This window comes from Manis pentadactyla, chromosome 8 (assembly GCF_030020395.1).
Source record: "Manis pentadactyla isolate mManPen7 chromosome 8, mManPen7.hap1, whole genome shotgun sequence".
Classification (NCBI taxonomy): domain Eukaryota; kingdom Metazoa; phylum Chordata; class Mammalia; order Pholidota; family Manidae; genus Manis; species Manis pentadactyla.
This window is the reverse complement of record NC_080026.1, coordinates 59555529-59567181: the sequence shown is the minus strand read 5'-3', so window position 1 is coordinate 59567181 and position 11653 is coordinate 59555529. Positions and strand designations below refer to the sequence as shown.

The following is an 11653-nucleotide window of genomic DNA, read 5'->3' as shown; positions in this document are numbered from 1 at the left end:
ACCTATTTAGGATCATTACATAGCCTTAGAGTAAAAGCATCTCCAGTGCTATGCTTACTTATTCTCATCCTCTCCCTGATCTTGAACCAGTTAGTTCTTTTATGATAGTCAATATCTTAAAAAATATGTGCCAGTTTTAAAGATGTTTTCTGTTGAAATCTTAGTCTGAATTAACTAGTCTACCGTTATCAGAAGCAAAAGTTTTCCTGTTGAGAGTTTTGTTGAGGTTGTACTGAATCTAAAGATTGATTTCGGGAAAACTGATATCTTTCTGAGATTTTATTCATGATCTTGAAATACCTCTCCTTTATTTAGGTCTTCTTCAAATGCCTTACAATGCAGTTTATAATTACCTGCATATAGGTGTTCATGTCTTTTGTTAGATCTATTTATTGCTAGAGTCTATTGTAAATCATGTATTTTGTATTGTGATTTTATTGCTTGTTGCTGGTGTGTAGAATGAAATTGACTTTTATATATTGATCCTATATAAGCCACCTTATTCTTTTGTTATTATTTCTATTAATTTATTTGTGGATACTTTTGGGTTTTCTATGTAGATAATCATATTGTCTACAATGACAGTTTTATTTCCTTTATTAAACCTTTCATTTTTTCTTCTTATCTTATTGCACAGGTTAGAACCTCTAGTGCAATGATCAATAGAAGTAGTAATGATGCATATTCTCTCTCTTTATCCTGATTTTAAAAGGAAAGGAACATCTCCAACATTTACATATTTTGGATGATGTACATTGAAAGTTTTTTACAGATGTTCTTTGTCAAGCTAGGTTCTTTTCTAATTCCATTTTACTGTGAGTTTTTAAAACAATTATAATTGCTGAATTTTATTGAATGCATTTTAATGATCTATTAGAATTATCCTATTATTATTTTATTTATTTATTTATTTATTTATTTTTATTAAGGTATCATTGGTATACACTCTTATGAAGGTTTCATAAGAAAAACAATGTGGTCACTACATTCACCCTTCTTGTCGAGTCCCCCCCATACCCTACTGCAGTCAATGTCCATCAGTGTAGTAAGATGTCACAGAGTCCCTATTTGTCTTCTCTGTGCTACATTGTCTTTCCTGGGACCCAACACACACCATGTGCCCTAATCATGATACCCTACAATCCCCTTCTCCCTCCCTCTCCACTTGCCCTCCCCCACCCCACCTCTTTGGTAACCACTAGTCCCTTCTGTGAGCCTGCTGCTATTTTTTTCCTTCAGTTTTCCTTCGTTGTTATACTCCACAAATGAGGGAAATCATTTGATGTTTGTCTTTCTCTGCCTGACTTATTTCTGATCCTATTATTTTTATTCTTTAAGCTGTTGATGGGTAAATAACATTTAGATATCTGATATTAAATTACCTTGCATCTTGGATATACCTGACTTAGTCATGGGTATATTATTTTTTTTTATATACTCTTAGAATGTGTTTGCTAATATTTTGCTTAGGCTTTCTGGATATATTTGCAGGAGTGAAATGGGCCTGTAGTTTTTCTTTATTAATAGTGTGTCCTAGTCTGGTTTGGATATTAAAGTTATACTAGCTTCAGAAAATAAGCAAGGGAGTATAGAAGAAGAAGAAATATCCCCTTATTTACTTTGTATACAATTGAAATGATCATTTCTTTGGATGTTTGATAGAACATGCCTATAAAATGTTATGTTCCTCCCTTTCCCCCAGTTTTGCCCTGATTGAGAAAATTTTAAACTACTGCTTCAATTTATTGAAGATCTATGAGACTATCCAGGTTTTATTTCTTCTTTCATCAGTTTTAGTAAATTATATTGTTCTATTTTTATCTACATTTTCAAATTCATTGGTACAAAATTGTTGATGTATTTTTTATTTTTTAAATGTCTATTTTATTGTAGTTATGTCAGCTTTTTATTTATAATAATATTTATTTCTGAATTTCTCTTTTTATATTATTGGTTTTACCAGAGACTTGTCTATTTTGTTAGTCTTGTCAGAGAATCAACTTTTGCTTTGTTGAGCTTCTCTATTTTAAAAAATGTTCTCCTTCATCTATAGCTGTTTATATTTTTATTACTTTTTTGTTTACTCTTCCTTCTACTTTCTTTGAGTTTACTATTTGGTTCTTTTTCTTATTTTTAAAGTTACACTTAGTTTATCAATTTCCATCTTTCTTCTTTTCTGATACAAGTATTTTATGCTATGAATTTCCCTCAAAGTATCTTTTTTGATGTATCCTGCAGGTTGTGACATGAGATACCTTTATTATCATTTTGGTCTAAGTATTTTAAAATCTCTATTATTATTCTTTGTAAGTTTTAGATTGATATATTTCTTAAATTCTGGGATATTCTTAGCCATTTTCTCATTGAATAGTTCTTTCCCCCATTTTATCTAATCTCTCCTTCTTGAACTCCTACATATGTCTTCCCTGAATTTTTATTTCTTTATAATGTTAAACATATCTATTTTATAGCTTTTCTCTGAGTCATTTATTCATTCCAGCCTTTGTGATGTTAGTTTTCCTGTTTATTTTATCTGTTGCTTTCCCTCCTGTGAGCCATTTCTTGTGCTGTATATATGCTTTTACTTGGAGCTCATATTTAATGGAGCGCTTCCCCCCCCTGGGTATTTAGTGTGTCCAGAGTAGTGGAAAGTGTTTTTATATTTGATTGTGCTGAGGCCTTTTGAATCTTACTGACCCAGCCAATTTTTTTTTTTTAATTATTGGCATGGAGTTCTTGCTTTAGAGATAAGTTGATAGATTTAGACTCCACATCCACCTATGGTGCAAGTTTACAGTTTCTGGATGTCTTTTTTTCTAGTCTGTAGCTCTGAGTGAATGGCATGGTTCCTGAATACTTTCCTGGGCTGATGGAAAGTTTTTCTAGTCCTTTTTGCAGGGTTGGAACACCCCTCTGATGCTCTGGTTTTGTGTGGAGAGCTTAGCTGTATGTCCCATCTTTAGGGGGCTGAGGTTATGTCTTCTCAACTTGCATGAGTGGTAAACCCTGCTGTCAGGCACTAGAGTCTGTCTGGTCCAATATACTTTTAGCTCCCACTCATTGTTCTGTTTTGGACATCCTTCTTGGAATTTTCTTGGAATGTGAGTATTTCTTTTCATTTTTTGAAACTTGACTATATATATAAAAGAATTTCCTCTTTATGTGTAAGTTTTTATAGGTGGAGGGGGCCCTTCTGCATCAGCTTAGCCTGCCATTTTGCTGCTCCTTAATAGAGGCCAAGGACTGAATTCTGGGATCCAATGACATATAAAGGACAGAAATAGGAAATGAAATCCCACAAATGGATCCCATAAATGGAAGAAGCAGTAGGGGAACAAACAAACAAGGAGAGAGCTGGTCCTTAGAAAACAAGGGAGAACAGAGTTTTTAGAAAGGTCTTCTAATGTGATGGCAAACCAGCTTTTCCCAGGGGTGGAATATCATTTATCTTGCAGACTCAAGAGACCTCTTTGGAAGGAAAACTCAGAGAAACATAGGGAGATCGGCTGAATTTATAAAGGGAACCCAAGGCACTTCTTCTCTCTCACCGAAGAACTCCCTAAGAGCAATTTGGAAACTTCTGGCTACTCTTGTGAACCTGGGAAGGACTCCTCCCTGGATTTTCACTTTAATGTACCAACATCCACTCCACAGAATCTTCAAGGAGGGGATGGCATAATTTTATGTTGGGGGTTGGCTTCATACCTGTTTGTACTCCTTTCTTTCTATTGTCTGTGTCTGCTTATTTTGCGGCCACATGTGATGTAATAAATAAGAGCAAGCCCACATTACTTTGACTCTGTTCATTCCTATTCCCTCCATTCCTCCTGGAATATTCTTAGCCATGATCTTTCTGCATAATGCCTTTTTGACGTCCCAATTACACAAATTCAAACACTTTAGGTTCCTCTTAAGCTCTGATTAGAGAGCATTTGGACTTCTATTTAGAGAAATCTCAGTCCTGGTTCTGTGGGTTATTGTAGCTGCAGAGGAGGTCTTGCAGCTTTGAATATATCTTTAGGCTGTGCAGGGTGAGGGAAACTGTGTGCACATGTACCTGAGAGCCTGCAGTAAGAACGGTAGGTTTTTACTTCCCTTCCTAAGTTTTCAAACAATGATCATTGCACGTCATCTTGTCACAACCCTCCAAGTGGGCAGTGCTGATATCAACTCCATTTTACAGATGAGAAAACTGAGGGCTAGAGAGGTGAAATTATACCCCCCAAATCTCCAGCAAGTTAGAGATAGAACTGGGTTTATAGTGCAGGCATCCCACTTCCGAGCCTGATGCATTCTGCCTGTGCATGTTTGTGTGGGTTTAAGTGGAGGCACCCATCTCTACACCCAGGTTTTTGCCAACCTGATCACAAACACCCTGTGGAGACTCTGCCCCTCACCCCCACTGCATGGTACCATGCCACACATTAGGAGACTACGTTCCTTCCTCCCTTCCTTGGGCTACCTCCTGTAGCTGTTAGACATTCTCCACTGCTGCTGGCAGACCTCAGACAAATGAATTGTTGAATTCACAAGAAAATTTTTATAGCATTTCTAGGTAAAACAATGGCCAACACCATTTTTCTTGGCATTACCTTTTATTGACTATAGATTTAGGGTCTTCAAATAATTTGAATATAATTCTTCCAATATACAGTTCTTTAGTCATACATATATTTCTTTAAAGCACAAAACTATAACTCAAAGTGGAAAGGCTATAAATACACATGTACATATTGCCATAAATCTAGAACTATTTTAGAAAAATAGAACTCAAATAACTTTATATATTTTGGCAACTGAGCAGTAGTGTAAGGTGGCCACATACATTTTTATTTTGCATCACTGCCCCAAAATGACTGTCTCCAGGTTTCATTTTCCATCTCTTGGGGACACTTGGAATAATCTCCCGTACCGGGGTCCCCGTGGAGATGTCCAGGGCCATGGCTTAGCATTGTCTTTGCATAAAGACTCAGTGCACCCACCTGTTTTGGAGGGGGAAGACCAGCTTCCAGTCCCTTTCTCAGAGAAAGGAGGTGTTCCCTCCTGCCATCCACACTTCTCAAACCCTCACAGTGCATGGTTGATATCTGAATAGAGTCAGTTTCCTTTCCCTATGATCAGAGAATGGCAAATGAGAATTTGTTCTGTTAAATCAGTACAAAAAGTTTGAAACAAAAGTCATCTACACAGTGCCCACTGGGTAATGTCACCTTGTCTCTGGGCACTGGTACCCACCTACTCGTGCAATGCCCTTTACACACATGACTCCAAGTCCTTACAGCCTTGCAGGTTGGGATGTTGTTCTTACCCCCATTGGATGACAGAGGGAATTGAGTGGTGGGGTACTTAAGTCTCTTGGCCAAGGTCAGCAGAGCTGCCTGACCCCCAATCCAGATGTCTCTGCCTCCCAGAAACCCATGGGTGGAAACCACAAGAGAACTTAGAGCTGCACTGTGGTTATCTGGTGAGAACAGACAAGTGGCTTTGGGTCAACTTACAGCAGGCAGACAGAAGCTCCCCAGACATTGCTGGGGCTCTTGGGCTGCAACTTCCTAAGGGGAGCAGGAAGGTGGATGTCTGAGGGAAGGAGAATGGACTACAGACCAATGCCTTTGAAGGGCACTGCCAGAACCTTCCAGAACATCCAATAGAAACCCTCAATCTAAAACCAGAGCTCAAGGAATTCACTGCTTGAGGCTGTTTGTATTTTCAAAGAGCTTATCTCAGCCTTGTTTGCTTCAGTACAGGTCAAAGTGCAGAGGGCTGGCACAGAAGCCCAAAGAAAGGACACCTGCAGGGTCCCAGGAACAGGGGCAGTGCTTAGAATGACACTGAGCACAAGTAGGATGGATAGAGGACGGAGGGCTTTTTCAGGAACACTCCCTACCACCCTTGTCAGAGATCACAGGGGACCCGGCAGCCCTGAGAGCTGAGCTCTGTGCCTTCTCTGGTTAGTGGCCAGTTAGCAGCCTCAGCTATTTACAGTTGTGATTTTTCAGGTGGTTCACCCACTCCCTTGCCTTTTTAGATTTCCCGTAAAAATTCTCACCAATTGGAAGTGCCTCTCACATCTCCTGGATGATCTGAGCCTCTCAGGACAATCTCGACTCCGGCTCTGTGACTGTCTGCCTGCATCAGGGTAGGCTCTGGAACTGACCATTCCCTGGGAGCAGCTGGCTCCCAGCCCCGAGGCCAGTGCAGAGCCCTGCTCTGCACTCCCCAACATGGGTTTTAGTCAGAATCCTTGGATAACATCCTCCACGACAGGAGCCCACTGTCCAAGTGTGCTCTGATTGGGCGACTGAGATCATTTTCTGAAATTGATGTCACAGTGGTTTGTCTTAAGAATGAACACAAGGCCAAGGAACAACTGATAGCTGTCTTCTCTAAAAGGCAGGTCACCTATCAGGGCATGTTTCCTGTGAAGGGCTGTGGGAAAAAAGGCAAGTAGCAGGATGCCAGGGCTGTGGACTGCTCCTCCCTCCATCCCTCCTGCTTGCTGGCCCTGCTGATTTCTCAACCGGGACCATCCCTGATGCCCTTGGGGAAGCAGGGAGCACCAACTACTCCAGGGCAATGAGATGCAATTTTTTTTTTCTTTCAGAACAGCTGGTCCAGATTTTCTGAACTCAGTGGAAGGCTGCCCTGGGAGGCAAAAGAAGAAATGTGTTTGTGGGCCCAGGTCATTATAGTTTAAATTAATGTGTGTGTGTGAGTGTGTGTGTGTGTGTGTGTGTGTGTGTGTGTGTGTGTGTGTGTGTGTGTGTAGAGGAGTGGGTGCTTACATGACTATATGGCTCAGCACAGGCTACCCGAAATGCCAAGATCAGATTGCCTTTTAAATCTGAAAACAAAGCTCCCTACTCCTCTCAAGAAGAGAAGAGGTAATGACCTGGAGTTAGCCTCTTCCTTCTTGATTCATTTAGGTACACTGCATGTAGTAAGATGAGTCATTCTTTCATTGGGCAAAAACATCCCCTGGACACGCTGGGTCCTGCTGGAGAAGCAAACACCCACATTAAGCTTCTGAGGCCATGGAGCGAAGTCAGTGTGGACTTCACCTCACCCAGGCCACCTCTGAGCCAGGATGGTCTTACTTCCCAGTGCCCAGGGCACCTTGGTAAATAATGACAATTCTCATGCATAATGAGGGACACTTTTCTCCTAACTCTCTAGCTTTGTGTGATGCCTCAGGGGTGGTCTGTGTGTTGGGCCCTGAAGACAGGGGAGCTACAGAAAGTGGGGGTGAGGACTGGGAGCAGGGCTCAGCAGGGGCTGGCAACTGCTGAATGCTGGATTTGCAGAGATGAAAGCTGGTGGCAGGAGTCAAGGTCGGCTGGGTCTTGTTGCCTTTCCTTTTGTCGCCAGGGGCTCGCCCAGCTGCGGCAGACTGCAGAGGTCTCTCAGGTCAAGGAGGCTTTCTTCCACAGCTTTTGCAAACTTGGCAGAAGAAGTCTCTTTGCAGCTACGAAAGCTGGAGATGCAGAAAAGGATGCTCTCTGGCTGGGGGTTGTAGCAGGTACCATATCCGTTGGGCACCACAGGACCATAGCAGCAAAATATCTCCGTGGTTGTGGGCACCTGGAGGGGACAAGAGGCTGGAAGCTGCTCATTCTGATGCAACCTGTGAACCTGCTAGAGCACAGGACGTTCCAACAAACCAGGGGTCTCCACAAGATACCTGCTTCTCTATTTTCCACCTGGGTGTTTGACTAAACTAACCAAATCAACCAACTGCTTCAGCATGAATGGCCACAGCCAGAGTCATAAAAACAAACCCATCTAACTGCAAGAGAGCAGCAGAAGAGGGGCCATCAGCTCCTCCCTGGTGCGAAATCTGCTCCATTTGTGGAGTCAGAAGCTCACAGAGTGACCTGGGGCTGGGTCTCAGGCTAAGCCTCTCCTTCACCTGGGGGCCCTTTGAGGCACCGAGGCAATCAGGATAATTTACTAAATGGCACGCTGGGGGCACCCAACAGTTAGATGGCTTCCCAGAGGGAGTAATTTATGGAACTGGAGGAAATCTGTCCTGTCTTGATTTTCCCGAGATCCTTAATTACTGTCAGTGTAGCCTGGCTGCTCTGATTGTCTCCCCACGGCCTGGCCATGCACAATTACCCAGCATTGGGCATTTCAAAGATTGCTGTCACTGGAATTTTAGTTATGCACCTAATATGTTTTGAATTCAGAAAGCCAAGATTTTGTAATCTGGATCACAAACCAAGAAAATGTGTTTCTAAAGGCATTCAACCCATAAATAAATGTTCATTTCCAGTTGAAAAAGACCCAAACCACCACACTCCAAATTAATTTTCTTAGCTGGTCTGAGAGGAGAAAACAGGATACATTGTTGGGCAGGTGTGGGGTGGGTTTGTTTTAAACCCGAGGTTTCTGGTGCTGTGTACTCAGGCCTTCAGAAATGACACTGGCCGTTTTAATGGGGCAGAATAAACCATTAGTCTGGCTAATAGAGTCACCTCATTGTCAGATAAATTTGCCGTGCAACAGCCAAAGGCCATAAAATCATTTTAAAGCACTTTTTGCCCACAGATGGTTTCCTGAGGAATTTATGTTGCTGTGTTCTGTTCTCATATATTCATGTCTGCAAGCTCACTGCCATGATGACAAAATCAAATTACTGAGTGGGCTTTTATTCTCAAACACAGCTTTATCAGCCCCTTTTATTACCCATGTCCAACCTTCAGCAGATGAGGTAGAGTTTGAGTGAATTGGCTGGGCGGTGGGGGGTGGGGGTATTTTCTCTCCTAAACTGCCACCTTTCTCTAATGGGTTTCATTCTGTCTTTGTGACAGTGGCCCTCCCACAGGACCAGCCTATACCACTGGTCAGGATGTTGGGCTGGCAGCTGATTGCCTGCTGTTGGTCATGTGGCTCTTTATCACAACGGCGGTGACCTGTTTGGTGGGTCCTGTCTGTGCCAGGCACTGGGCTAGCTTTCTACCTACTTCATCTCATCTCGCTGAGCCAAGACTTCACTGTAGGCTGTCAGGCTTCAGAGTCTCTGATCACTGCGGTGGAATACCACCTCTTGGGAACAGATTGAAAGGTGATAAGCACAGTGGTTAGGGCACCAGAATGGTTGCCCATCCCATCCAGTCCAGCTCTGCTAAGGTGGCATACATGATTACTCCCACTTATAAGATTGGGAACCAGTGCTTTGAGCATTTGGATCCTTTTGCTGAAGGTCACATAGGTCATAGGACCCTGACCTGGGACCTGCGTGACTCCAACTGATGGCCTGTGGTCACTGAGCTCTTTAGAAAGCCCACTGGTTACACTAAGTGATGGCCACACTAGGGCTGTACCTGGCTGGTGGAGAGGACAAACTGGTTGCTCATCAGGTATGTTTCGTTTGTGAACATCTCGGGCAGCTCCTTGCACGTGTCTCGGGCCAGCTCCCGCAGCCCCAGCAGGTGGTTGTCGATGGCCATCCCTGTTATGGCCTGGGTAGTTGGGGGGCAAAGAACAGGAAACAAGATGTGAGCTCCTACCCCCTCTCCCCTGCTCTTCAGTCCACGGTGCTAATGGCGATTCCAGTGCAGACCACACTTACCTAGTGCTTGCTGCAGACAGTGTGTGCAGGTGGCTGCCCACCACTGACCACTTTACTACATGGCCTCTGCTCTTTGGGCCTTTGCACATTTCTGTGTGCACAGGATGAATGTAGAGCAGGTTGGGTTCTAGCATGAGTTAGAGGTTGGTGAGTCTGAGTGCCCCACTAAGCATGGTCACTACTGACACGCACTGTGTGTAACCGCATGGTGTTTATGTGGAAGGAATGGGTTGGCCAGGCCATCCCCAGCACCTCCTCAGGAAGGGGATTAATCTGCAGAGAGGTACAGGTGTTGGGCCCAGGGACTGCAGGGCCTCATCCAAGCAGGGGGAGTGTGCCCTGGGCTGTCGCTGGACAGACTCTCACCACAACCAACAGTGGGAGCCCAAGGAATGAGGGACAGAAGGCATTAAGGTCTGTTCCTGAATCTTGGCTGCTATTTCATGAGCCTAGAATCAGTTAAACTAAACTGGACTTATAATAAGAAATCATTCTGAGAAGGGAACTAGACATCTTAGCAGAGGCTCAGCTGATGTTTTCAAGGGGAAAGCTTGTTGAGTGAAGACAGGTTTTCTCTTTTTATCACGAGATATTTGAACTTTTATCCAGGGATATGGTAACAGCAGTGGAGACTCCAGAGTTCCAAAGCAGGAGGAGCTCAGGGGTGGTGGTGTGGCTGGTTATGGGGCTGGGGGCAGGACACTCATTCTATGTCTTTCCCGCTTGAGGCTGCATGTGCAGTCTGCACATTCGTTTTGTTCGGATTACATGTATGTTTGGGGCAATTTGGGGGCTGATGAAGACATGGGGGGCCACCTCTGGCCTGTAGCAATAACCTTCAGTTCAACATCAGGGTAATTGGGAGTAATTCTTGTGTGTGTGGGGGGGTGTCTCACAATTACATAAGATAGCCACTTAGATGTTAAAACCCCCCATAGGAGGAAACTTCCCATCACAATGAACTTTGTTCAAGCTTACAAGGCATGATTTGGGATTTGACAGCGGTTCTCTTTCCATTGAGAACAAATGCGTAAAGATGACTCAGAGGGCCCAGTCTCTCCAAATGCACCTATTTATAGGTTGAAAAGACATGTAGAAAACTACAGCTCACTTTAGATGTGTCCCGTTAGGAGAGAGAGAACTATAAGCCCATCTCTGAAATAGAGCGCACTGTTAATTTCTCTGGTTACCTCTGTTTAATTGCTGATTTGTGTAGCTCTATGGAAGCAGCTGCTCTGTACAGCAGCCAACCCACCCATTTTCACCATCTCTGAACTCACTTTAGCAGCTGCAGTTGATTTAACAGATTGTTTGCATTAGAGCCAAGAACAGTAATGGGTAAAATGACTCATCACTCTTTCTTTCATTCAGGGAATCTTGAGTGCCTACTATGTGCTGGCACTGCTAGGTGCCAGAGCAATAACAGAGAATGAAGTAGTCATAGACTCACATATGGTGGGAGGCAGAAATTAACCAATGGTACAAAACTTATGATCATAAACCAAGGTAAGTGTTATGAAGGAAAGGCATCAGGTACTGTGAGAGTATGTGATGGGGGGTCTAGACCACATCTGCGCCTTTGCTAGAATTTCCTGTCTCTGCGACCAGTATACTTGCCAGCTATCCGGAGGTCGCCTTGCTTCTTTTCCTGGTCCCTTACCCTCCACAGCCAGCCAGGCACCAGATTTACCTACAAGTGTCTTTATAGCTCTCCTTTCCAATCCTCTATCTCTTTTATTTTGTTGTTCTCAGCAACTTAAAATATTTAGCACAACAGAACCCAGTGCTGTGGAGGATATTTTTCTAAAATTTTCTTAAAAATTTAAATTATTATCAAAGTTTTATATTTACATAGTTCAAAAACCCAAACAAGTCAAAAGCTTATGTTCCTTTGCTGGCACTGGTTTCCACTCCACAGAGGCAACCATTTGGAGTCCTTTTAGCTATTCATGTTCTTAGTTTTGAATAACATGCTTAGACTGCCATTACTGTGTATTTCAGTTTTACTTGTATCTTCTTATTACTGAAGATGAAACTTCGGTCTTTTATACCCCCACTCTCCAAATACATTTTCATTCT

The 11653-nt window shown here is 43.0% G+C and overlaps 1 protein-coding gene across 1 annotated transcript in view; it reads right to left on the bottom strand.

Annotated features, from left to right (window-relative positions):
• Nucleotides 1–6710: 6710 nt before the first annotated feature.
• CHAT (choline O-acetyltransferase) overlaps nt 6711–11653 on the bottom strand; it is a 49627-nt gene continuing 44684 nt past the window's right edge. Inside the window, exons 14-15 of the mRNA XM_036927200.2 lie at nt 9327–9464; nt 6711–7581 (exon numbers count right to left, since the gene is read on the bottom strand). Of these exons, the coding sequence (XP_036783095.2) occupies nt 7327–7581; nt 9327–9464 (393 nt within the window). The 3' untranslated portion in view covers nt 6711–7326. The remainder of the gene's footprint in view (nt 7582–9326; nt 9465–11653) is intronic.